Below are 27,673 nucleotides of genomic sequence, written 5' to 3'. Positions count from 1 at the left end.
ACTCGATTTTTTGTTACTTTACAGGAGAAGGAAAGAACTTAATAAAATCCATCAAATTTTAGACAAATAAAAGTTTTAATGCTATTTTTATTAAGAAGAGACATCACATTTTATTACTTATTTAAAATTAATTTTATTTTATTTTAATGAAGTTATTTAATATAATTTTTTTTTCATTGATATTTTTAAAAATAAAAAAAATTAGTTACGCCTTTTTTATATTAAGCCATCGATATACAGCTTTTTAAGAAACCAAAACAGAAAACATCAACTCACATCAACCGGAGGTTCTGGTATGGGTTCAAAATTTTGTAACTCCTTAGACATTATATCAGATACAGTGATTTTTTTAGGTAAACTAAAATTGTTAAAAATACCAAAAATTCTTAAAGTGTATAGAAAATAGTCTAGCACATAAAATTGTTCCGGCACAATATAATGAAATGATATGGCACTAGACGAACAGCAGGAGGTATTCTGAAATTTACAAAAACCATAAAAATAAATAAATTTATTTAAAAATAAACAACTACTCACTTCTTTTTGTGGATAATATGAATAGTTTTTATACCACCATGTCTTATCTTCCGGTATTAGATATTCTATTGGCAGTGGCAAAAAACGTTCATTACCTTCTTCGTCTCTGGAATCACCGGCAATTACACCAATATTTTCCAAACACATGCCCAATTGCACGTCTTCTGCCTGATAGGATTCGGAACATTTGTCGGGGTCATCAAAAGCTTCAGAACCGAATTTCTTAAGTGCTTCTTTGCTAAGAACATAACCAGCACCGCCAGACATGTAACCCTGTAAAAAAAATATAAATTGGTTAGTTTTTTTTTGTAAATTTTAGTAATGTTTACAAGTGATTTACCTGTTTTACAAATCGTTTAAATTTTGCACCAAAATATATGGAAGCTTCTGGGGGATACTGATATAGAAAATATCGCAAATTGTCCATGATGACATAACTGGTATAAAAAAGAAAGAATGATTAATTTTGCGATATTAACTAAAACTTAAGAATAATAAAACAGGTCAACAGCAAAAAAAGCTTGAATAACCACTATATACAGTGGTTGACAAAACAATGGAAACTTTTCCAAATATTCCATATGTAGCCCAAAATTTAAAATATTTTTTTAAAATAAAATTTTTTTTTTTAGTTTTTTACTTGTATAGTTTTATTTCTATAAATTAACTGAAAAACAAACAACATAATTAATTATATTCTGAAAAAAGGCAACAAAATTAAAAATATTCACTATTTCGCTACTGACAAAACAATGGAAACTTGTAAACTTCTGCAAGTGTAAAACGAAAATAATATTGAAAAGAACGATGTAAAAAGCATACTGTTTACAGTTATTTTATTTTATTTTTAAATTCTGGTAATTTTTCACAATTTCTTTCTCTAAGTTTTTCGCATAATTGCTTTTTTTCAAAGTTAACGAAAATGGCTAAAGTTAAGATTTGTGAAGACTTAAAAAATAAAATAATTAACAATTTTAAAGCTGGTTTAAAACAAAAAAGTATCTGTGACAAATATTCAATAAATAAATCAGCAGTTTCAAAAATTATAAAGAAATTTCGGTTCTGTAAAAACTCAACATTTAGGTGGAAGACCTCGTAAGACTACTCCTAGACAAGATAATTTAATAGCGAGAGAGTTCAAGAAATTCCCAATAATAACTCCTCGAGAGGTTGTTAATAGCCTAAAATTATGGAAATGGAATACTGTCCTCTTTTCCGACGAATCCAAATACAATTTAAGAGGCAGTGATGGGAGAACATTTGTAAGACGACCAAAGGGAAAAAAATTAGATCCAAAGTACACAAATAAGACTGTAAAGTTTGGCGGTGGCAATATTATGGTATGGGGATGTTTTTCAGAGCAAGGTATGGGCCCAATTCATATTATAAAATATACCATGACAGGTATAGGATACAGAACCATATTAAACGATGTTATGTATCCATACGCTGAGGAAAATATGCCCCTAGTTTGGAGATTCCAACACGACAACGACCCGAAACACACCTCTAGGGGAAAATTTTATGTATATCAAGCAAAAAACTAAAATTTTGTTAAAATGAGCGAATTCACTTAATTGTGAATAAATTCGTAAAGAATTCATCGATTTGAATGATCGATATCTCATTTTGTTCCTATTATATGTGGCTTTGCGATAAATTAATAAACCTGAAACAATCTGCCGTTTTCGATTTTTTATAATTTTTTTAAAACAAAATAATTAGCTATTTTCACGTAAAAAATATATTTTTTCCTTAAATTTGTTATTATAAATCCGAAACTACTGAGCCGATTGAAACGTAATATATTTGTGAAAATTTGTAAATAGGAAAATGTTTTCAAAATTCAATCAATCGAAAAAAGAACACTAACTATTAAATTTTATGTATATCGGAAAAAAAAAATTAAAATTTTGTTAAAATGAGCTAATTCATTTAACTGTGAATAAATTCGAAAATAATCCAGTGATTTTTATGATCGATATTTTATTTTGTTCCTATTACATGTGGCTTTACGATAAATTAATAAACCTGAACAATTTCTGCCGTTTTCGATTTTTCATGATTTTTTTAAAACAAAAAAATTAGCTATTTTCACATAAAAAATATATTTTTTCCTTAAATTTGTTATTATAAATCCGAAACTACTGAGCCGATTGAAACACAATATATATGTGAATATTTGTACATAGCATGGGGAAAATGTTTTCAAAATTCAATCAATCGAAAAAAGAACACTAACTATTAAATTTTATGTATATCGGAAACAAAAATTAAAATTTTGTTAAAATGAGCTAATTCATTTAACTGTGAATAAATTCGAAAATAATCAAGTGATTTTTATGATCGATATTTTATTTTGTTCCTATTACATGTGGCTTTACTATAAATTAATAAACCTGAACAATTTCTGCCGTTTTCGATTTTTCATGATTTTTTTTAAAACAAAAAAATTTGCTATTTTCACGTAAAAAATATATTTTTTGCTTCTATTTGTTATTATAACTCCGAAACTACTGAGCCGATTGAAACGCAATATATTAACGGATTAAAGTTTATGTAAATTGCAATTTTTCTAAGTTTACTTTAATCTAACTAACCGTTTTTGAGTAATCATTAATTATGTGGAGAATCTCATTTGGAGATTCAAACATGGTTTTAAATCTAAAATTATTGTTTCAAATATTAGCGAAATTAACATTATGAGACATAAAGAGTCCCAAAATCTCTGAGTGCATAGTGTCTTAAAGTCTATAGATTCCAATTAATCATTATGTCAAATAAAACAATTAAAATCGTCATAATGTTCAGGCATTTTATACCCTTCACCATGAGTGGCAATGGTATATATAAGTTTGTCATTCCGTTTGCAATTTCTACATTTTTCACGACCCCACAAAGTCTGGATCGTTATAGATAGCGAAATCAATATAGCCATGTCCGTCTGTCCGTTTGTATGTGGAAATCAACTTTCCGTAGCCCCCAAATAACTTACAAACATGATTGATATATCAATATATCGGGAATCGGCCCACAAATGGCTGAGATATAAGGAAAAAACCGGGACAACCTTGATTGTTGACCTATTTTTGATCTATACATGGATTACTAAGTCATTAATATAGGAAATATGGATATCTACTGATAGATATTTCAAAGTCCATTGCAACGATGTATATGTATGGCTATAGTAATTGGGACCTACAATAGGTCAAAATCGGAAAAAATATATTTTAACCCGAATTTTTTTAACAAAAAAATTTGGTTGTCATTAATTTTTTTCACTAATAAATTTAAAAAAATTTGAAAAAATTAAAAAAAAACATTTTCAAATTTTTTTAAATTTTGTTTAAATACCTAAAAAATTTTAAAATTTGTATTTTAAAGTATAATTTGGTGAAGGCAATAAAAGATTCGACACAGCCCAATAATTCGAAATAGTTGTTTATTACTGAACAGACTTTATGCAGTAATGTAATGTTTGTGTCTTCGCTTATTTACTTATTGTGTCTTAGCTAAATGTGATGTGATCATGCAAACTTATAGATTTACTTTCGTTTATTTTGAAAGAGCTACCAAGACCTGATTCTTTATTTTCTTAACAAATAAGTACTTAATATTAATATTATCTAAATAATTTGCAAATGGTTAATTGCATCATTATCATAAACAAAAACAACAGATTGTCCTTGATAAAAATTAATTATGAATACAATATTACTTGTTTTAAATTAAATTTTTGTTTATAGCAATTAGTATTTAAATATTTCATTGTTATTAATAAATGTTAAGAGATTTTAACTTACGTGTCATCATCAGCTTTTAAAAACCATTCTGCCTCATCGATATGATGATCATAAATATATTTTAAGGCCAGCCTGGTTTTATTCCATAAATGTTCACGACCTTCCTCAACATCCAATTTAACTGTGGTTAAAACTTCATCCTCTTCGGTGCTCATGAACAGCAATTTATTACAACGTCTTCCCCAGGTATGACGAATGTGTATGGCTTTGGTTAAATGGTTGGTTGGATTTGTCAAAATCCAACAGAGGACTCTTGTCCTATTAAATAAATTGTCATTCTCTAATGATGAAGAAGAGAATGATGAAAATGTTGTTGTCGTTGTTGTTGTCGCTGCTGTCGGTGGCCAAATGGTTGTTAATGTTTCATTTTGTATATTAAACCAAATGTCAGTAAAGCGTATGCCAATTATTAAACCGATTATTAAACATAAAATATTTTTATATAAAGGACGCCATGAACAACATGTCATAGTCGTCGTCGCTGGTGATGAAGGCGACAATGGCACCGATAATGATGATGATGATGAAGATGTTGCTGCTGCTCCCAGCAATGTATATGAAGATGATAAATGTGGGCTGCCTGAATTAACTGATTTAAATTTAAACATTATTTTTTTGTTGTATTAATTTCTCGTTAAATGTTTGTACAGCACTTCATTATTGTTTTCCAAATTTAACGATTATTATTTATTTGTTTATTTGAATTTATTGCCATGAAGACATTTAGAAGTTTATTTAAACAAATTTAAAACTTGTTTTTGTTTATTCTTTTTCTTTTTTAAAGGTTTTGGATTATTTAGCTTTTTTTTAAATCTTTTCAATTGTAATGTTTTTAAACGACTGAGTGACTGGTCGGTAGCGCGAAAAAGATTTAGTAGATGTTTGTAACGTATTTACCGGCATTTCTTTTGAAATAGAGTTGCCTGTTATATTGAGGGTTTAAATATGAAGTGGAATTTATGCATATTTTGGGAGCTACATAAAAATATTAATAAACAAGTAAGAAAGTATGGTCGGTCAAGCCCGACCATATAATACCCTACACTAAGTAAAAGAGCAAAAACATTTTTCTTTTAAAATTTCAATATATTTATATTTTTGAGTGATTTTCGGAAGTGGGCCTTATATGGGGGCTATGTCCAATTATGGACCGATCACCATGAAATTAGGTCGTGTGATTTATGTCTACATGAAAGTTTACTATGTTGAATTTTGTGAGTATATCAACATTTTTAAGCGATTTATGCACGTTAAAGTGATTTTCGGAAGCGGATCTATATGGGAGCTATGACTAATTATGGACCGATCGTAACAAAATTTGGTGACATGAATTTTGTGTATATAAAACTTATTTGGAGCGGATTTTGTGGAGATACATATATAAATTAAACATTTATGACCGATAAAGTCCAATTTCCGAAGGACATTTTTATGTGGGCTAGGTGAAATAATGGACCGATTTCAGCCAGTTTCAATAGGTTTGGTCATTGAGCCGAAATTTCCAGAATTTACCAGATTTCATCGAAATATCTTCAAAATTGCGACCTGTACTCAGCGCACAAGTTTTACATGGACACCCAGCCGACCAGACGGACGGACGGACATCGTTTAATCGACTCAGTGATTCTAAGTCGATCGGTATACTTTAAGGTGGGTGTTAGACCAATATTTTTGGGCGTTACAAACATCTGCACAAACGCATTATACCCTCCCCACTATGGTGGTGTAGGGTATAAAAATGGGAGGTATAATGATTTTGTCATTCCGTTTGTAATTCATAGAAATGTTCATCGCAGACCTCCAAAAGTATATATATATATTGGGTCCTTATAAAATTCTAAGACGACCTAGCTATGTCTGTCCGTCTGTTGAAAACACAATAGGGCCCAAACGAAAGGAGCTGGCAGAAATTTTCCACAAGTACTCACGGATAAGGTTTGTTTGGTATTGAAAATGGACAATATCGGTCAATGATTTCACTTAACCCCATACAAATTTCCCCCGGAATACCTTATAAAATTTTGTTTTAAGTACTTTGAAATTATACTGGCGAAAATCGAGCAACATTTGTCCCTAGTCCCCATACAAGGTCCCCCTCAGAAAATTTCTTGAACATTCATAATTGTCTTATACAAATTAATATCGTGATGAAATTGGACATAAACAAGTTTTATATGAACCTAAATCTTTCTAATAACTATTGTGAGGATCAGTATATCAGAAAAATATTTTAAAATATTGATGAGGGGTATATAAGATTCGGCACAGCCGAATATAACACTCTTACTTGTTGTATAATAGAAACATCAAATAACGGTTTAATCAACTTATACAAATACCGGTTTTTATACCCTTCACCTTCGTGAGACCTACAATGGGTCACAAATTTTTAACCAGACTTTTTTTCACCAAAAAAAATTTTTAAATTTAAAAAAAATTAAACAATAATTTTAAAATGACAATTCGAAAAAAAAGTTTCCAAAAAATTAAAATAAATTGTAGGAAAAAAAAATAAATTTTGTTTACTTAAAAATATTTAAAATTTGTATTTTGAAGTATAATATTGTGAAGGGTATATAAGATTCGGCAAAGCCGAATATAGCTCTCTTACTTGTTTCTATTAAGGTGAATGATATTTTAGATACGACTCAGTCAGTTGTACTGCAATTTTTTGTGAATACTTCGTACAAACTGGTTTTATATAAATTATGTTGTTATAATTCTCATACAGTTTATTTTATTTTTGTTTAAATCTGGTCATTTTACCCACCAGAAGCAATCTATTGGTGAGTTGTCGGAGGAATGTTTGTTTACAAGCAATCGGTTATTGGACTATCTATGAGATACCATTTTAACTGAATATTTGAGGTCAATTAGCACAAGAACTTGTTAAAACAAGTAAGAGAGCTATATTCTGCTGTGCCGAATTTTTTATACCCATCACCAATTTATACTTTAAAATACTAAGCCGATAGCCATTGTTGCTAGTGCTTTTAGCACTAAGATTTGTTGTAATTTTAATTATAATAAATATGAAAATAAATAAATAAAAAATACTTTAAAATACAAATTTTAAATATTTTTAGGTAAATAAAATTTATTTTTTTTTTCAAATTTATTTTTGGTAAAAAAAATTCGGGTTAAAATAAATAATTTTTTTCTTTTTTTTATAATGCTTTTTTAGACATATTAGTGGAAAACAATTTATGACAAAGAAATGTTTTTGGTGAAAAGAAATTCGAGTTTAAAAATATATTTCCCTATTTTGAGCCATTGTAAATCCAACTTACTATTATAGTCCAGATATATATAAAAAATAGGCAAATAATCAAGATTGTCCCGGTTTTTCCTTATATCTCGGCCGGGAGAATTCCTGATATATTGATGTATCATTCATGTTTGTTAGTTTTTTGGGGACTACGGAAAGTTGATTTCAACATACAGACGGACATATCGCTATATCGACTTCGCTATCTATAACGATCCATATATATATACTTTGTGGGATTGCAAATGAAAAATCAAATCATTCACAATTGTGATAAGGTAGAGTAGTTTAATTCTTAAATCAAAAACTTTATTTTGGAATTTTTTATAAATCCCGTTTTGGCAACCCTAAGCTTTACGCTATTTTGTCTGTGTTTGTGTGTTTTTTTTTTGTTTAATACTAAATATGAAATTAATATTTTTGTTTTTTTTTGTTAAGTTTGACTTTTTGTTTTTATTTGCTAAATATTTAAAGACGAAATTATATTTAACAGCCCAAGAGATGTTATTATGTCTTGTTCTGTAGTACAAATGTAGTCGATGTTGTTGTTGTTATTGTTGCAAAATCCCTCGATTAATGATGGTGTTAAATTAGCTGTGTTTTTTGGTGTCTTTACATTTGAATGACACTATTTTAGGCCCAACCCATTTAAAGTTTTCAACGTTGTAAATTTCTCACTTATGTGCAGAATGATGTAAATCATTTGTTTTGTTTTGTCTTGTTTATGTTTTAATGCATTTTAGTAAATGCTAATAATAATAAACAAAATATTGTTTTTTTTTCTTCTAAACATTATGTTTATTGTTAGACTTCAATGAATTGTTGTCTCATCTAAAATTGTAGTTAATTTTTTTTCTTATAGTTTATCAACAGGTTTTCTTCTTTTTATACCCATTACCAAAAAGGTGGGCGGTATATTGATTTTGTCATTGCGTTTGTAACCTTTCGAAATATTGGTCGTAGATCTAAAAAGTATGTTTATTAGGCTGGGTCGATTTGTATGGACGATCAAAAAGTAAAAAATCGAATAGCAGAAATGCAATCTACGGAAAATTCTAAGAAAGTTTCCTCAAGAAACCATAGGTCTAAAATCAAATTCTATCTTGCGCATTTCGTCTTTTATCCAATAAAAAAATCTACTAAAAAAATATACATATATACTGAAATATCATTGGATAAAGATGAAATGCGCAAGATAAGATTTGATTTTATACCTATAGTTTCTGGGGTAAAATTTCTTAGAATTTTCCGTAGAATGCGTTTCTGCTATACGATTTTTTGTGAAAAAAATCGACCCACCCTAATGTAGGTTTCTATATTCTGGGTCCCTATAAAATTCTAAAATGGACTAGCTATTTACCTCCGTTTGATAAATGCACGATAAGTCCTGGAGGTATGAACCTAGGGGTATAAAATTTTCCTCAAATATTCTTTGTTGATCAGAAAACTTTGGTACTGAAAATGGGTAAAGTAGAATAAGAGTTATGGACCAAAATGTGAGACAACCTTCAAAAAAGTTTATATTTTTGCAAAATGTTTTGCTATTTTCTTTAAATATATTGCAGATATCCTGAAATTTTACACACGTTTTTTCTATGATAAATGGCTAAGAATCGGTCCATGATTTCTTCCAGCCCCTATACAATTTCTCACCCGGAATATGGCTCTATGGTACATAAATGTCTATAGAATACCAGTATCCATACAAATTTCAGCAAACATGATTTGTATGTAAAAAGAAATCACAAAACGAAATCTTGTTTGTATCGGACCATATTTGACCAAAGCCCCCATATTAGGTGCCCTTCCGAAAATCACTTAACTACGAATGAATCTCTTATAAATATACGTTTGAGGTTAAAATTAGACATAAATTATACCAATATATGTAAAAATCGTCGTACCAAATTTTATGAAGATCGGCTTATAATTGGTCATAGGTCCTATATAAGGACCAGTTTCGAAAAACACATTAATCTTAATAAATATCTTAACAGATAAGTAGTATGTATGAACAATTTTGGATTTTGTGAATATCGGTCCATATTTGATCATAGTCCCCCATATTAGGTCACTTAAATACGCCTAAATTTCTTATAAATATCATAATCGATTTGAAATTCGGCATCAATAATGTACACAAAAATCTCTTTATCTAATTTTATGAAGATCGGTCCATAATTGATCATATAATGAGTAATTTGTTATAAATATTAATATCGAAGCAAAATTTAATACAGATCTGTATATATGAATAAATTATACTACTGGGCATAGCACACACATAAAATAATAACTTTTTTAGGGGGTGAAATTTTCTCGAAAATATTATTTGTTGATCAGAAATGTTTGGTGTTGAAAATGGACAAGAATAGTCCAATCGAAAAAATTTCAAAACAAAATATCCGTCCGTCAATATCAACAAAAATATGTTGATCGTTAAACAGATTTGGATCGAAATAGTATATGAAAAACTGGTTCGAACTTACAACTGTACATACATATGTTTTAAATGCATGAATCTTAACAAGTGAAATTTACCACAAATATTTGTCTATTTTTTATGTGCGACCCGACACAGCCCCTTCAAATGATGTCCTATATTATATACAATATAGGGCATATATATGTGTTGTTGAAAACTAGCTCGGTAGATATTTCCTAATGATTTATATTTCATCTCTATATATTTAAATTGAGTAGTGAAAAGGAGGCAATGTTGTTAGCTCTTCTAGTAACTAGAAAAAATTCTCTTATTAAGAAAAATGAGAAGTGCACAGGAGGCAGTAAAATTTAGTTCTTTGAGTTTTCCTAAAATTGTCTCATGCTTGAAAATGAGTATGTAGTGAAAAGGAGGCATTGTTGTTAGTTCTTCAAGTTTATCCAAAAATATCTCTTACTAAGAAAATTGAGAAGTAAAGAGGAGGCAATATATTAAAAACTTAAAATGTGAGTTACAAGTGAGTCCCTCTAATCCGCTATAGTCCAGATTGCTCACATCTTATATTCACAAATGACTGAGATATAACCAAAATCCGCGAATAAATCGGATTTTTTTTTTACCAAAATTTTCAATGGATTTATTTTCAATAATAAATTTAATTTTTTTTTTTTAAATTTGGTAAAAAAATAAAGAACAATTTGGAAAAAAAATTTTTACAAATTTTGAAAAAAAAATTTTACAAATTTTGAAAAAAAAATTTTTTTTTAAATTTTGAAAAACAATTTGGAAAGAAAAAAAATTATGTTTAGTTTGGGTATATAAGATTCGGTACAGCCGAATATAGTTCTCTTACTTGTTATACCCTTCACCTTCGTGAGAAGGGTATATATAAGTTTGTCATTCCGTTTGTAATTTCCACAATATAATTTTCCGACCCTATAAATTATATATATTCTGGATCCTTATAGATAGCGGAGTCGATTAAGCCATGCCCGTCTGTCTGTCTGTCTGTTGGAATCAATTTTCTGAAGACCCCAGATATCTTCGGGATCCAAATCTTCAATAATTCTGTCAGGCATGCTTTCGAGAAGTTTCCTATTTAAAATCAGCAAAATCGGTCCACAAATGACTGAGATATGAGGAAAAAACCAGGACAACCTAGATTTTTGACCTATTTTTGACCTACATATGTATATCTGGATTACTAAGTCGTTAATATAGACAATATGGATATCTAATGATAGATATTTCAAAGACCTTTGCAATATAAGGCCATAGTAAGTTGGACCTGCAATGGGTCAAAATCGGAAAAAAATATTCTTAAACACGAATTTCGTTTTTCTCAAAAAAAAAAAATTTATTTAAAAACCAAAATTTATTTTTTAAAATTAAAAAAAAAATTTAAATTTAAAAAATATTTTTTTTTTAAATTTAAGAAATTTAAAATAACAATTCGAAATTTTTTTTTTTCAAAAAATTAAAAAAACGACTGTAAAAAAAATAAATTTTGTTTACCTAAAAATATTTAAAATTTGTATTTTGAAGTATAATTTGATGAAGGGTATATAAGATTCGTCAAAGCCGAATATAGCTCTCTTACTAGTTTTTTACCTACTTTTGATATAGTCTGGATTACTAAGTTATTAATATAGACAATAATGATATCTAATGATAGATATTTGCAACGGCGTATATATTTTTTGTTGTAGAATTGTTTTCACTAATAAAGTTAAAAAAATTCTTTGCCATAAATTAGTTTTCACTAAAAAATTAGAAAAAAATTTAAAAATTTTGAAAAACATTTTTTTTTAAATTTGTTTTCCTAAAAATATTTAAAATTTTTATTTTAATGTATAATTTGGCGAAGGGTATATAAGATTCGTCAAAGCCGAATATAACACTCTTTCTTGTTTTTTTTTTTGAAATTATAGGTTAAAAGAAATAATTTTTTCATTAATATTCATAATATAGATACGTCATTTATTTTTATTCATAATTTTTATTGTGAGTGCTGTTTGATATTTGAAATATGAGTCTGTGATCTTTAAGTACTTGGGTATTTACTAATTGTATGTTTATCGAAGATAACAAGTATAAAAACAGGTGTTTTTATAACGAAATAAAAGTTTGATATTCCAATTATAATATTACCCGCAAAGTTTTCCAATTATATTATTCTTAAAACTATACAACTAAAATTGCACTGCTCATGAAATAACCCCCTGTCTGTTCTTATAAACAGTGATTTAGTTTTATTTTTGGAAACATACTATGTATATAATCTTAAGGAATTTATCTTATAAGAAAAGTTTTAACCCTCGTATCAAACATTCTTAAACATCAAAAACTACCCCTTAGAAATACACTGACACTTTATTACCAGCAACTCTGTCTGTGTCATTTGTAAGACATTTCGTTACGCTGCTACAGGTAATAAAAAAATCCTTATAAGAAAATATCCTTAAAATATAAATTGTCTGATAATGACTCACGAAGTATTCCGTGTATGTTTTTGAATGCGTGTTAGTTTGTGTTCATTAAAAAGGGGTGTTTTCTGGCTGAGTCACTTGAAATGCAATACGAAGAAAATTAAAGAAACTTTAACAAACACAACCTGTAGAGCCGCGTTTCGTATTTATTTAAAGGTTATAAAAGAACAATGATAACAAAAGAATAAACAAAACTGAACATAATTAAGAAATTGTAGTGCGGTTGAAGACAACAACTGTCATGTCGCATTTGGGAAATTATATTGAGTTAATTACATGGGTGTTAAATGAAGAATTATCGCAGCTAATAAAAAAAAATAAACATTGTTTGAAGTAATTTAGGGAATTTTTGTTGGTGGGATTAGAAATATAAAACCATGAAGTTTATTATGTTGTAGATAATTTTTTATTTATCAAAGAGGTTTCCGATATGAATGGGTGTAAATCAATTCAATTTCTGTGTAATTATGCCTATGTATTGGGTGTATGACTTAAAAATGCGGGATTTTTTTTTCCAAATTTTAGCATTTATTTTGAAACATTTCAACAATATAAATTTATTCAAAGTATTGGCCATTGTTAGCTATGACCTTTTCCCATATTTCTGGCAAAATATGGATTTCAAGCCAATTGTAATGATCATCTTTTGAGACCAAGAACGAATCAAGCCAATATCGGATACTCTGTTTCAAAGTGAAGCGTATCCCAGAGACAGCATTCTGTATCAATCGAAACAAATAGTAGTCGGACGGGGAAAGGTCTGGACTATAAAGCGGACGAGGCAAAACATCCCAACCATTTCATTCTAAATAGTTTTTAACAGGTATTGCATGATGGAATATTACGGTTTCATGTCTGGCCGCATATTCTGGGCGTTTTACGTTCTCGTTTCAAACGAAACAGTTGTGTCGTTCACGAATGAACGAATCCATCTTCCAGACATCCAGAGTAGATAAATCAGCAAGGCCGTGCCAAAAAAAGGACTACCCTGATAGAGCAGAGCAGAGACAGATAAGATGTTCAACCGTCTCATCCTCGTCTTCATCATGGCAATTCCTACAGAAGTCATTATATGGAGTATTTAGTCTCCTAGCATGCGCACCATTCAGGCAGGGCCCAGTAAGCACTGATATCAGAGCTCGTAGCCTAGGCCCGTGAGGGACATTGACCTATAATGGTCAAAAACGGGCCATATGAGTCTGGATATCGAGCAATTTGTCAGATTAGACCATCTGAGCTGAGCAGACTCAAATAAATTTACGCTGTATGATTGTCTTACAGCAAGATAGCGGTAAACCTACCAAGTTAAGTTAAGTTAATATATAATGGGTTGTTCATGAACGAACAAGTTCAATTGAACAATTCAGTCAAGTAAACAATGTGAAGTTGTTCAGTCTTCTTGTTCTTTATTGTTCGTTTCTATTCACTTTATTCTTTTTGTTCGTTTGACATTTCTGTAGATGTTTGAAACTTATATTTTGAACTAGCTGGTCCTTAGAAATCATCTGTTTTATATTGCATCTAGATCTCGATATTAATATACAGTGTCGGACAAAGTCGGTGATCCAACCTTCAATGTTAATACATGTGGTGGCATTTCCGCTGGTTCCAATGAATTCAAAAATTCAGTAGGATAATTGACGGCTTGTTCTTCGTTAATTATTGTATCAATCGATTTGTATTTTAATGTTTCGCCAGGCGGTTTCAATTGAATTTGTTCATTGAGTTTCTTAACATCATAATTTTTGGTGGCAAAATTGCACGTTCCCACAGCCAATCAGAATTTTTGTAGTTGGCTGTAAGACTTGGAAATACCTTGTCGACAACGGCTTGAATATTCATTTGTATTTGGGAGAAGTTCGGGAACGAAATCTTATTTGTGGCGCGATCAATTGGAACTTTTCCGTTTCCGATGTCCAACAATCGTTTTGAGAATGTTTTGGCAGAAGGGTATTGTAGCAAATGCACACACAAGTTCATTGATAGCATTGGGAAGCGGGAGCAATGATCCAATTCTGTGGCACGTTTGGCCTAGAACTTTAAAGGTGCGCATGAAGCCGACTTTATTTGAATGAATGAGTTGCACTTTTGGATATTTTGAAGGAAGTGTTTGGAAATAGGATTGACGCCGGAAATGTAACTTAGAAGCAGCTCAGGCGGCTCAATAATTGGTGGAAGAATAACTTTACCGTTCGAACAGCACATTCCCGGGAACTTCCTTAGGGAACTTCATAATGCTGCAATGTAAGCAATGTTTGTTCATTGCGCCAATCCGTACGTCCTTGTGATTCCTGTAGTCATCCTGTACTTATTTTAATAAAATGCCGGCAACTTTAAATTGATTCTTTCTCTTGATCGAGTCATTCGGGAACGATTGGCTTCTAGTCTTCAGATGTCGTCCCCTCAATAAAACAATAGTGTGTAAGCGTATACAAAATTTGGTGAAATTCTACTTCCACAAAGTGGGTCAAAAGATCAAATGAAATATTACTTTTGTTCCAGATGTCTACTAAGTTTGCTTTTACTTGCTATGTTACTTGAAGCAAGTCTCTTCGATTCTCTTTTAAACTTGCTCGACTTGCTCGAATTTTGTATGTCAAAACCTATTAGACGCCATAGTGAAAATGAGAAAACAAAAGAGAATTGAAGAGACTTGCCAGTACAAGCAAGTGTGTACCCCTCTTCTTTCTTCTTGCCTCTATTCTCCTATAAACTCAGACTAACACAAAAATTTTAAACTCAATTATTTCGAAATGGCAACAAAATTATACCCTATTGTTTTATTAAGGGGACGATATGCTGTTGAGGTTTCTCTGCAACTCTCGATGAAGATGCACTCCGTCGCATTTGCTGAAGCCGTGATTCTCGTTCTCTTTCCGTTTCTGCGGCTCTAGGTGTAGGTGCCCTTTCGAAAACAAATTTATTTTAATAAAACCGTTATCTATATATATAAAAATCAAATGTAGTTCGTTGCTAATTGCATCTGTTGAGAACGGCTGGACCGATTTGAAAAAATTTTTTTTTTAATGTTTGTCATAGTCCAACTAAGGTTTTTACTAAAAGAAAAATTAACCACGACCACGGAGCTACTTACCACACAGCTCATGTCACATTGAACATTCTGCAAGGTTTGAGGGCATGGTCATATCATGTGGAGGTGATGTGAACTGGCCACCAAGATCCTGCGATTTGACCCTGTTAGACTGTTTCTTGTGCGGTTTTCTTAAGTCGCAGGTCTATGAGAATAAGCAACAAACCACAGCGGCCCTAATAGCCAGCACAATCCATGCCATCGGTCAAATTCAGCATGATTTATGAGCTACAGTCATGGAAAATTAGACATTTGCCACATATAATGGCATCGATAGGCCTTTCAAACAAATACAAAATTTCGATGATATCTCACAAATACTTTATTATACCCTACACCGCCATAGTGGGGAGGGTATAATGTGTTTGTGCAGATGTTTGTAACGCCCAAAAATATTAGTCTAACACCCACCTTAAAGTAGTATACCGATCGACTTAGAATCACTTGCTGAACGATGTCCGTCTGGCTGGCTGTCCATGTAAACCTTGTACGCAATTTTGAAGATATTTCGATTAAATTTGGTACATATTAGTTCTTCGACCCAAGGACCAAGCCTATTGAAACTGGCTGAAATCGGTCCATTATTTCACCTAGCCCCCATACAAATTTCCCTCCGAAATTGGACTTTATCGGTCATAAATGTTTAATTTATATATGAATCTTCACAAATTCCGCTCCAAATAAGTTTTATATATACCAAATTCATGTCACCAAATTTTGTTACGAGCGGTCCATAATTAGTCATAACTCCCATATAGACCCGCTTCCGAAAATCACTTTAACGTGCATAAATCACTTAAAAATGTTGGTATACACACAAAATTCAACATAGTTAATATAGAAATAAATCACACGACCTAATTTCATGGTGATCGGTCCATAATTGGTCATAGCTTCCATATAAGGCCCACTTCCAAAAATCGCTCAAAAATATAAATTATTGAAATTTTAAAAGAAAAAAGTGTTTGCTCTTTTACTTAGTGTAGGGTAGTATATGGTCGAGCTTGGCCGACCATACTTTCTTACTTGTTTTATTTAAATTGAATGATAGGAAGTACTTAATGAAATATCGTTTAAGTTTCTAAAGCTTTTCGAAAGACAGATTCAGTTTGCACACATAGAATTTTTCGGTTCTAGCAACAGAAAATCAATTAATAAGAAAGAATATCTGTTGAAGCAACCAAACTTTTATGACTCCTGCTAAATTTTTATAGCCACAACTGAAAAATTTGGTCATCAAGGCAGAATCATTCGATTGGCAACAAATTCGGTTGCCACTGCGAATCTGTTTTTATTTCTCTGTTTATATTTTGTTATGTTTTTGAAAAAAAAAAATAATTGGACTTGGACAATTTTGCTTTAATATATATTTATCTTGATCTGACTAATAATATTCTGTTTTTTACCTAACAACGTTCAACAATTTCGAAATTTTTTATCCAAAAAGGTATTAATAAAACCTCCCTTTACTTAACCAACTCTTATTAAGAAATTTGCATTTTAATTAATGTCATGCTAAGCAAAGCTCTGTTATGTAAATAATTAATTTGTATTCCGATATAAATGTAATGATATGTAATATGTATGTAAAAAATGCATATATATTTTATTTAAATAAATATAAACGTACGAACGTGTATGTTAATTTGGAAAACCTTTCAAGTATGTTTCCTTTTTAATGCAAACCCAACACAGCTTAGCTTTAGCTCTATTCTAGGAGGGCACACGTGCGTAAAATGTCTTTTGGCTTCTACTCAACACCCCTTTTTAAATAAACTAAAGGACATACATATAACACATACATACATAAAAAACTCACTCATTTGTTAAAAAAGGATATATAAATTCATATCAGAAATATTTTCAACAATATGTAACTTTCAAAAAGAATTTCACTAAAAAATTATGTAAATCATGCTCAGAAAAACCAGTCAACACTTTTGTTACACGTATTTTCTATATGGTTTTTGCAGGAAACCCTTAATTCTAGTTTTAAATTAATCGTGAACTGAATGAATACAACCTTTTCTAATCTAAACTATAGAATATGTGGTGGAACGTGCGCATGCTTATTTGTGCATTAGAGGAAGAAATAAAAACTCGCTTGACACGTTCCTTAACTCGTGTCAACCTCCCCATTTTTTTCTGTTGTTGTTTGTTGCTGTTTCTTTTTTATGTTTCCAATATCAAGATCATGCTAAAAAAGGGATTATCTTTCCCCTAAATATAAAAATATGTACTTGGAAATTGTCAGCTGGGGTAGGCTGTCAATTCTGTGCAGGCCGTAAATTTTACTGTTTTATGGTATTTTATTAAAATAGCATGACATTTATTTGTATTTCTAGAATTTCTGGATTTGTTATAGTTTCGAATTATCAGCTTTTAAAGGAATTTTTTATATGTGAGTGGTGATTAGATTTCGTTACATGTATGTATGTGTTTTTACCTAAGTTTTTAAAGTAGAGTAGGTAAAATGAAACAATAAAATATATTTAGGACAACCTTAACAATATCATATTAAATAGTGTAAATTTTGTTTAAATTTTTGGGCAATTCTATTAACTGTTCAAGTCTGAGTTTTTTATTCTTTTGATTCTGATGAAATTCGATATTTCTTTGAACATTTTTTATCCCTTACTGCTTAAAATATAAATGCAATAAATGGTTTTAGATTTAATATTAGATTCATAAATAAATACTAAATAAATGTTCAAATTTAAACATTTCTGCGATTTTAATTTTAGAATCACTTAATAATTCCTTCAATCTTTCAACAAATATCCCCCGGAATACTTTTTCAGCACTCAGAAATATGATCAATTTTGTACAAATTAGTTCTAAGTGCTCTGAACTTATACTGTAACGAGTGATGAAAATCGGGCAACGTTTGTCCCTAGTCGCCATACAAGTTACACCCCAGAAAATGACTTTAACATTCATAATTGTCTTATAATAATTAATATCATGATGAAATGTTTATACTTTTGTAAGGATCGGTCCATAATTGGTGCATATAACCTCTATATCAGCAAAATATTTGACATTTTCAGTATCATATTTAAATATAATGAATTACATTTCTTAACTTGATTTTAAGTTCATTAGGAACATAAAATCAGTAGTATTTTAGTAAAAAATCACAAATATTAAAAAAAGTTCACATTTGATATTCGGATGAACTAGCCAGAGAAGGATCCTGGCACAATACCGCTTGAGATGCTTAAAAGTAGAATTTCTAGACGCTATCTTCAGATCATAAAATTGACGCATGTAGAATTGGCAGTATTGTTTCCAAATTAGGCAGAAGAATGATTATCATTAGGAAACTGCATTTAAACTCTTTTTCTTCCTGTTCAAATTACTGATTACCTACTAGGGTATTCAATCGATTAACCGTTAATCGGTTAACCGATTAATATTCGTAGGTTAACTGTTCGAATAATTTAAAATTGACAATTTTCAAATAACAAATAAACCGATTAATTTGTGTCGATTAACCGATTAACCGAAATTTAAACACATACATTTTATTTCATATAACTGGTGAACATTCCCTTCTAGTTTTTTTAAGTATAGCACGAAAACTGAAATTTGGAAATGACCTGTTTTTTAGAATGTTCTATGATGAACATGAACATGAAACTATTAAAGTATTCGAAATCTAAAAAAATCCAAAAAGGACTTCAATGGTATGATGGAGGATTTTATATGCTTCGATAGAGAACTGAGAAATTGTATATTCTTTATTAGTGGGAGAGTTTTTTCAAGACAAGTTTTATTAAAACTAAAAACAAATTTAAAAAGGAAAGCATTTAAATTATATTTTTTTAAGATTATTTCAGAATATGTGTTTTCGTGTTTTTCTTTTCAATTTAAAATTAAAATTTTCAAATAGAAATTATTCGGTTAATCGAATAATTTAAAATTAACCGATTATAAACCGATTAAATCTAAACCCCGATTAATTATTTGCTCGTTTAACCGATTAAAACAGAAACCCGATTAATTGAATACCCTCTTACCTACACACGGTTGTTTGTTGTCCGTTTTGTAAAATGTATTCACTAATTAATTTCAATAATTGAATATCCCAAATAGTTTTCTTTATATGTACAAAAGAACAATCGGAATTGGAGACCGAAACCAAACCTAATTTTCGGGAAAATCCACAATACAAACAATGGAGACATTACTCCGTGAAGATAGTTGTAAAACTCAACCAGAGCTTGCAAAATATTTGGGAGCTACTCAAGCAGCAAGATTCATCCAAAATCAGGGAAATTGGAAAATACGAGTTGAAGCCGAGAGACCTTGAAAGAATATTTTGCATGTCCGAAATGATGGTTGAACTCTAAAAAGCAAATAATTTTGCTTTAGAAATGAATCATTACTTGCGATGAAAAATGGTTCCATTGCGATAACCCAAAGCAAAAGAGATCGTATGAAGCGAACATTGGCCGAATAAAGCCCTGTTTCGATCGATGCAAAATGCTCTCTGTGGGATACGCTTCACTTCAGAACAGAGTATTCGATATTAAATGTTGAGTGTCATTTAAACCCCAAGTGCTATTAAGGGTTAATTTCCATTTGTGTACTGTTATTATAAATACTAGACTAGACTTCGTGTTAGTTTCTTAAGTTTCATCAAAATCGGCTCAAAAATATATAACATTTCGTTATCTTTCCATGAGAAATTCCAAATATTGAACAAAATTTAACCTTTGACCTTCACAATTTAAGGATTGGCGTTTTCCGAGCTTAGTAAAACGTTCAGACTATATTTAGATATACTTGGAATATAATATTCTGAACAGTAAGGAAATTGAGCTCACTGGCCAAAATATAAATTTAAAATGATCCAACCAATTTTCGTCTTTTAGATTTCATTAGAACGACACATTTCTATTCTTTTAAATTATATTGCAAAAGTAATTTTGTAATGGGAAAATTTTTACATTTAATTTTTTCCCCTTTAAATACACCTCAAAACTTCAGCGGGCTTGCGGCATGTCTTAGCCTCAGCCTATTAACCTAAAATTGTTTCAGAATGATTTTTTTTTTACCAAAGGCCAACTAAGGGCCAACCTAATCAATCATGTTTGTTATTTATTTGGGGACATCGGAATGTTGACCTCAAAAGACAGATGGCCAGGGCTATATAAACTTTGGTATCTATAAAGATCCAGAATATATGTACATTAGGTGGGTCGATTTAGCAATCGATATTGTGCCATCGATTTTTCGATAGCTTTTGGCAAGAGGAAAAAAATTTCCACTACGACATAGCAAAACAAGTAAGAAAGTATGGTCGGTCAAGCCCGACCATATAAAACCCTACACTAAGTAAAAGAGCAAAAACATTTTTCTTTTAAAATTTCAATAATTTATATTTTTGAGTGATTTTCGGAAGTGGGCCTTATATGGGGGCTATGTCTAATTATGGACCGATCACCATGAAATTAGGTGTTGTGATTTATGTCTACATGAAAGTTTACTATGTTGAATTTTGTGAGTATACCAACATTTTTAAGCGATTTATGCATTTCGGAAGCGGGTCTATATGGAAGCTATGACTAATGATGGACCGATCGTAACAAAATTTGGTGACATGAATTTTGTGTATATAAAACTTATTTTGAGCGGAATTTGTGGAGATACATATATAAATTAAACATTTATGACCGATAAAGTCCAATTTCGGGAGGACATTTGTATGGGGGCTAGGTGAAATAATGGACCGATTTCAGCCAGTTTCAATAGGCTTGGTCCTTGAGCCAAGCCTATTGAAACTGTACGAAATTTCATAGTAATATCTTCAAAATTGCGACCTGTACTCTGCGCACAAGGTTTACATGGACAGCCTGCCAGCCAGCCGACCAGATGGACGGACGGACGGACATCTTTTAATCGACTCAGAAAGTGATTCTAAGTCGATCGGTATATTTTAAGGTGGGTGTTAGACTAGTATTTTTGGGCGTTGCAAACATCTGCACAAACGCATTATACCCTCCCCACTATGGTGGTGTAGGGTATAAAAATCATCTTCGAGGCGCCTAAATTTCAGAAAAAGTCAAAAAATTTACATTTACATTTATTTTGGCTCCTCGAAAATGATTTTTTTGATATGACGTAGTGGACATTTTTGTTCCTCATTCCAAAAGCTATCGAAAAATCGATGACACAATATCGAAAATTGTTTGTCCTTACAAATCGGCCCACTCTAATATACATACTATATATTATATTGGGTCGCAAATGAAAAATGTGGATAATACAAAAGGAATGTCAAACTTATTTATATCCTTTACTCATGGTAACAAGCTTTTTGTTTTGACTTCAATATGAGTGGAATGGTAATATATGTGAGTTTGTCATCCCGTTTGTAATTTCCATATTTTTCATTTACGACCCGATAAAGTATACTATATATTCTGGATCAGAGGATACATATAGCGGAGTCGATATAGTCATATCTATCTGTTGCTTCGGTTTTTGTACAAAATACAGGCCTACTCTACTTTATACCATTAAATTAGTTTACTTAGTAAGTGTTTTTGTAATAAAATTGTGTCCTTACGATCTCAGTTATATTTTGAAATGCTTGTCAAAACTGGCGTTTTAACCAAAAATTCTTTTATAAAATTTTCAAAAATTCTAAATTGGAGTTAGTTAAATAAGAATAAGATAAAATCCTTAAATGTGATTGATTTCGTGTGTAACATTCTTTACAATATTCATTTTGAGCATTATATTCATAAAATATTGCAATTATTTCCTTTTTATTATTATTTTGATAATAATGATTTACATTTTACAAATTGTTTTTTCTTCCTCCTTTTTTTAGTGTGTGTGTGATTTTATTGTTGTCGTACGTTGTATTTACCAACAAAATATAAAAATAAGAAGTTAAGGAAAATAAAACTAAAATTCATCATTGTCTTTAAGTATTCATTTCAGTTTTGATCCCTTGGTATTTTTCACGTGTATGGCACGTTTTATGCGATTTTGTTTTTCATTTCTATTGTTATTTTTATGCTTATTGTTGTTGGTATTATTACAAATACACTTACACTCACACACATGGACATACAACGAAAGTTGGTATTAAGGACAACAACTGGCGTAATCCTTGTGCAGAAAATTGAACGCGTGCCATCAGTAGTAAATGATAAATTTTTAGGCAAATTCACACACAAACAAAACTTATATAAAAGATTCATTCATTTCAATCCAATCCAATCCACCATGTTCTTTTTTTTTGGGGGGGGGTTCATACTAGTTTACTTATGTTTGAGGACCTTTGTATAAGTGTATGTGTAATTGTATGACTGACTTTTCTTTTTATTTGAAGAGGTCCTTTGAGGGTTGCTGGCAAAATGATAAATTGTGTCATGACTTGAAAGTGTGTAGTTGAGAGAGCGAGTTCTTTTGTTGTCGAAAGCGTGTAAAAGAATGAAAATTTATCAAATTACAATTGAAAATAAATTTGAAAATGAGATTCTTTATTAAATTAATGCCTGGCATTTTATCACAAAATGCTTTTGTCTGGCCGCATTGGGAAGATACTTTGAAGTTTTTTCCAAACAAATTTTTTTGTTTATTGCATGGAAGATTAGTTAATATTAAGAAATATTCTTATTTTTCTATACAAATGCTTTTATTTAACAAAGCACACACAAATGTTTTAAAATATGTATATGCAAGCAGGAATCAATTACATAATGATATTTGGCTACTTCGATATTGGACTACATTATGCTGGCCCTGATTTTGCATTTTTTCGATGCACTCAAAGACTGAAAATGTCGAGTTCTGTGCCAACGAATCGTCATATGCTGGAAGTTCTGCTTTACTTCTTTAATTTGAATAAAAGTTCCGCTGAAGCACAACGAAGCACAACGATTGGAAGTTCTGTTTAACGCTAAAAAGTTCTACTGAATCACAACGATTGCTCACCAAAGCTTATGGTGAATGTGTTCCATCAGTTTTAACGCGCGAGAGATAGTTTTTTCGGTTTAAAAGTGGTGATTTTGATACAAAAGACAAAGATCGCCATCCAAAAAAAGTTTTTTTAAAATTTTTTCTTTTCGAAATTGTTTTTTAAAAAAGTATTTTTTCCAATTTTTTTTTTTGAAAAAAAATTTATGACAAAAAAAATTTTTTGATGAAAAAAAATTCGGGTTAAACAATATTTTTCCCGATTTTGACCCATTGTAGGTCGTACATCGTTGCAATGGACTTTGAAATATCTATCATTAGATATCCATACTGTCTATATTAATGACTTAGTAATCCAGATATAGATCAAAACAAAAATAGGTCAAAAATCGAGGTTGTCTCGGTTTTTTGCTCATATCTCCGTTATTTATGGACCGATTTAGCTGATTTTAAATAGCAAACTTCTCGAAAGCATGTCTGACAGAATTATTGAAGATTTGGATCTCGAAGATATCTGGGGTCTTCAGAAAATTGATTTCAACAGACAGACGGACATGGCTTAATCGACTCCGCTATCTATAAGGATCCAGAATATATATACTTTATAGGGTCGGAAATGAAAAATGTAGAAATTACAAACGGAATGAAAAACTTATATATGTATACCCTTCTCACGAAGCTGAAGGGTATAAAAATAGGCCAAAAATCGAGGTTTTCCCGGTTTTTTCCTTATGTCTCAGCGTTTTTTGTGCCGATTTTGTCGATTTTAAGAATTCCCGACATATTGATGTATGAATCATGTATGTATGTTATTTAGGGGCTAAGGAAAGTTGATTTCATGACAGATGGACATGGCTATATCGACCCCGATATCTATAACGATCCAGAATATATATACGTTATGCGGTTGCAAATGAAAAATGTAGAAATTATAAACGGAGTGACAAACTTATATATACCCTTGCCACTCATGGCGAAGGGTATAAAAAAGTTCCGCTGTAGCCCACCGATTGCTCACCAAAGCTTATGGTGAATGTGTTCCATCGGTTTCAAGGTGCGAGAGATAGTTTGTTGGGTTTCAGAAGAGGTGATTTTGATACAGAAGACAAAGATCGAGTAGCATACGAATTGAAGCCGAGAGATCTTGAAAGACGATTTTGCATGTCCGATATTATGCTTGAATGCTATAAAAGATTTGCATTATTGCACCGAATCGTTACTTGCGATGAAAAATGGATCACTACTAGGGTTTTTATCCCGGGAATTCCCGGGACAAATTTCCCGGGAATTTTGCCAATTTTTCACTTCCCGATTCCCGGGATTCCCGGGAATTAAAAACTGACGAAACTACAAAGAAAACAAGTTAGAACTCTATTTTTTTTTTCTTTAAAAAGTGAAAAGCTAATTATTATTTATCTGGGGTTTTTCGAATGAACATTTAAAAAAGCATATGGAAAACTGCACGATCTAGAAATAAATGTGAATAATCTTCAATGCCAAGATGGACAGGTGCGAATTATTCCAGAAAATACTAGTACAACAAAGGCCCCTATTTTTGATGGCGGCAAATATAGAATTGATTTTGGCCTTGAAAGGAAACTCAGCAATAGTCCTTGGTAACAATGACAGCTTTATAATGAGTGTGTTTTGCAGATGTTGTATTATAAAAATTCATCTTTGAATCCAATAATTTGAAAATTTTCGAGATCAACATAAATTTTATCTCTTAACTATTTAGTTAAATGTATTGAATTCATTCCTTTTACTAAAAGGCTTATGATTTTTTTTCAATTCATTTTGAAAATGATTAAAAGCTAAATAAAACTGAATGAAGAAAGAGACATTTTAACTCAATTTGTAGTAGATTTGAATCGACAAAAATTTAAGCAGTTTGAATAAATTCTGTTATTAATTAACTTCAAAATTAATTAAATTTAAATGAAGCTTTTGAAAGAAGCTAAAGAATTAGATATTGGGAATGGATTTATGAAATGAATGACTGACACTTTTTAATTACGGATTAAGATTTTAGTGAATTAAGATAAAATTTAATTAATTAATACGAATCTCTATATACAAGTTTTTATATGAAATTTTGCTATAATATTCATAGTTTACAGTATTATTATACATATATTTCGGGAATAGCCGGGTACCCGGGAATGTAGAGAAAAATTTTACCGATTCCCGGGAATCAAAAAAAGGTCGGGAAATTAAAAACCCTAATCACTACTATAATCCGAAATGTAAGAGATCGTATATGAAGCGGCTTCATATAAAATCATAATTTTTTGTTATGGTTTTAGACGTTTGGGGTCGTTTTAACTGCAAGTGCTATATAGGGTTAATTTTAATTTGTCTGCTGTTTTTGTAAATGCTAGGCTTTGTTAAGTTTCATCAAAATCGGCCCAAAAATATACAACATTTCGCTATCTTTGACCTTCACGTTTTCCAATTTTAGTAAAACTTTCAGAGTATATTTAGAATTATCTGGACTATAATATTCTGAATGGGTTTTACTTAAAATTCATAACAGTAAGAAAATAGAGCTCATTCGCCAAAAAATTGTCAAATAATTGTTTTTTCTCGAAAATTTCAAAATTTAAATCGCAGGTACGGAAAAACTATAAGAGATATTTTCACAATTTTTTCACATATTTATTCCCTATATTCTCAATAAATCCCAATGAGATGATCAAAAAATTCTGAATTTTTTTTAACAAAATTTTTAAAAAATTGAAAATTGAGTTTTAAAACTGCCGTTAAAAAAATTTAATTTTTTTGGTCATACCTGCGAATAGGTTAACGGTATCCTAAGAAGACAAAAACTCATATAAGTAAATATGAATATATTTTAAGCAAAAATGAGCTTTTATTTTAATATTTATCAAAATATGTTAATTTTGTTCATACATTTCTGGTTCTAGTGACCTGAGACAGGTTAATGGCCTGGCGAATTTTTAATATTTTATTTTTATTTTATCTGTATTTTATGTCTCATTAGAACGACAATTACGTACAGATTTCAATTCTTTTAAATTAAATTGCAAAAGTAATTTTTTAATGGCAAAATTTTTACAAAATCTGAAAATAATGCAAAGCCAAATATTCATGGCGTTAAGGTAATGCTTTGTATTTGATGGAAAAAAGTGGTTACTGTCTATTATAAGCTGACCAGACTATCATCAGGGAGCCTGTACCTAACTCAACTGATTCTTTTGATGCGATCATAAGCTGATAAACACAAAGAATATGCGGTAAGATATGAAACCTTAATATTCTATCATGACGTTCGGTCACATTATGCAATACCTGTTGAAAGCTATATAGAATGAAGTGGTTGAGAAGTTTTGCCTCACCCGCTTTATAGGCCAGACCTAGCCCAGTCCGACTACTATTTGTTTCGATCGATGCAGAATGCTCTCTCTATTGGTTTGATTCGTTTTTGGCCTCAAAAGATGACCAGTTATTTTGGCTGGGAATCTATGTATGTATATGTTGGCAGAAAGATGGGAAAACTTTGAATAAATTTTTATCGTACAAATGTTTTAGGATAAAATCTTAAAATTTTAAAAAATCCCGAATTTTAAGTCATATAGCCAATAACAAATGTTAAATACTGAAATATAAAGAGAATTTCTTTTAATTAAACTGCTTGATCCCTGACATAAACCCTTACAAATTTGACATATCACATAATTTAAACTTCTAAGGTCATAAATATTCCTTAAAGAAAGACTTCATATTACGAAAACATAAAAAGTCTGCCACCCTCATCAGATTGCAACGCAGTAAATTTACTATACGTTAATATTTACTGTAATATAAACTCCTTTGCTTTATGTATTCTATTTGGTATTGTTATTCGATTCCACCTTATTAAATTCCACAACGCAATTTCTTTAACCAAAATTTTTGAAAATAAAAGCACAAAAACAAGCATTTTTTCGTTCCTTTACAGAATAAATATTTATACGTAAAAATCTATTTTATTTACCCAAAAAATTATGTGCAAGTAAATACAAATCCTTGTACAAATATCAACATGCGGGAGTGTATGAGTGTCAAGGAACATTAAACAGACATGTTGCTTTTATTTCT

General features: G+C 30.5%; 1 protein-coding gene across 1 annotated transcript; it reads right to left on the bottom strand.

Moving 5' to 3' along the window:
- Positions 1-238: 238 nt before the first annotated feature.
- LOC135954628 (glycoprotein-N-acetylgalactosamine 3-beta-galactosyltransferase 1-like) lies at positions 239-5,100 on the bottom strand. The gene is made up of 4 exons (XM_065504831.1): positions 4,344-5,100; positions 878-974; positions 538-810; positions 239-477 (listed from the first exon to the last, which is right to left on the bottom strand). Exons 1-4 carry the CDS (start codon positions 4,949-4,951, stop codon positions 268-270), a joined length of 1,188 nt encoding a protein of 395 aa, XP_065360903.1. The 5' UTR covers positions 4,952-5,100; the 3' UTR covers positions 239-267.
- Between the last annotated feature and the right edge of the window lie 22,573 nt (positions 5,101-27,673).

Source organism: Calliphora vicina, chromosome 3, assembly GCF_958450345.1.
Source record: "Calliphora vicina chromosome 3, idCalVici1.1, whole genome shotgun sequence".
Lineage (NCBI taxonomy): Eukaryota > Metazoa > Arthropoda > Insecta > Diptera > Calliphoridae > Calliphora > Calliphora vicina.
The sequence above is the reverse complement of the archived record's forward strand: the minus strand, read 5'-3'. Positions and strand labels throughout refer to the sequence as shown.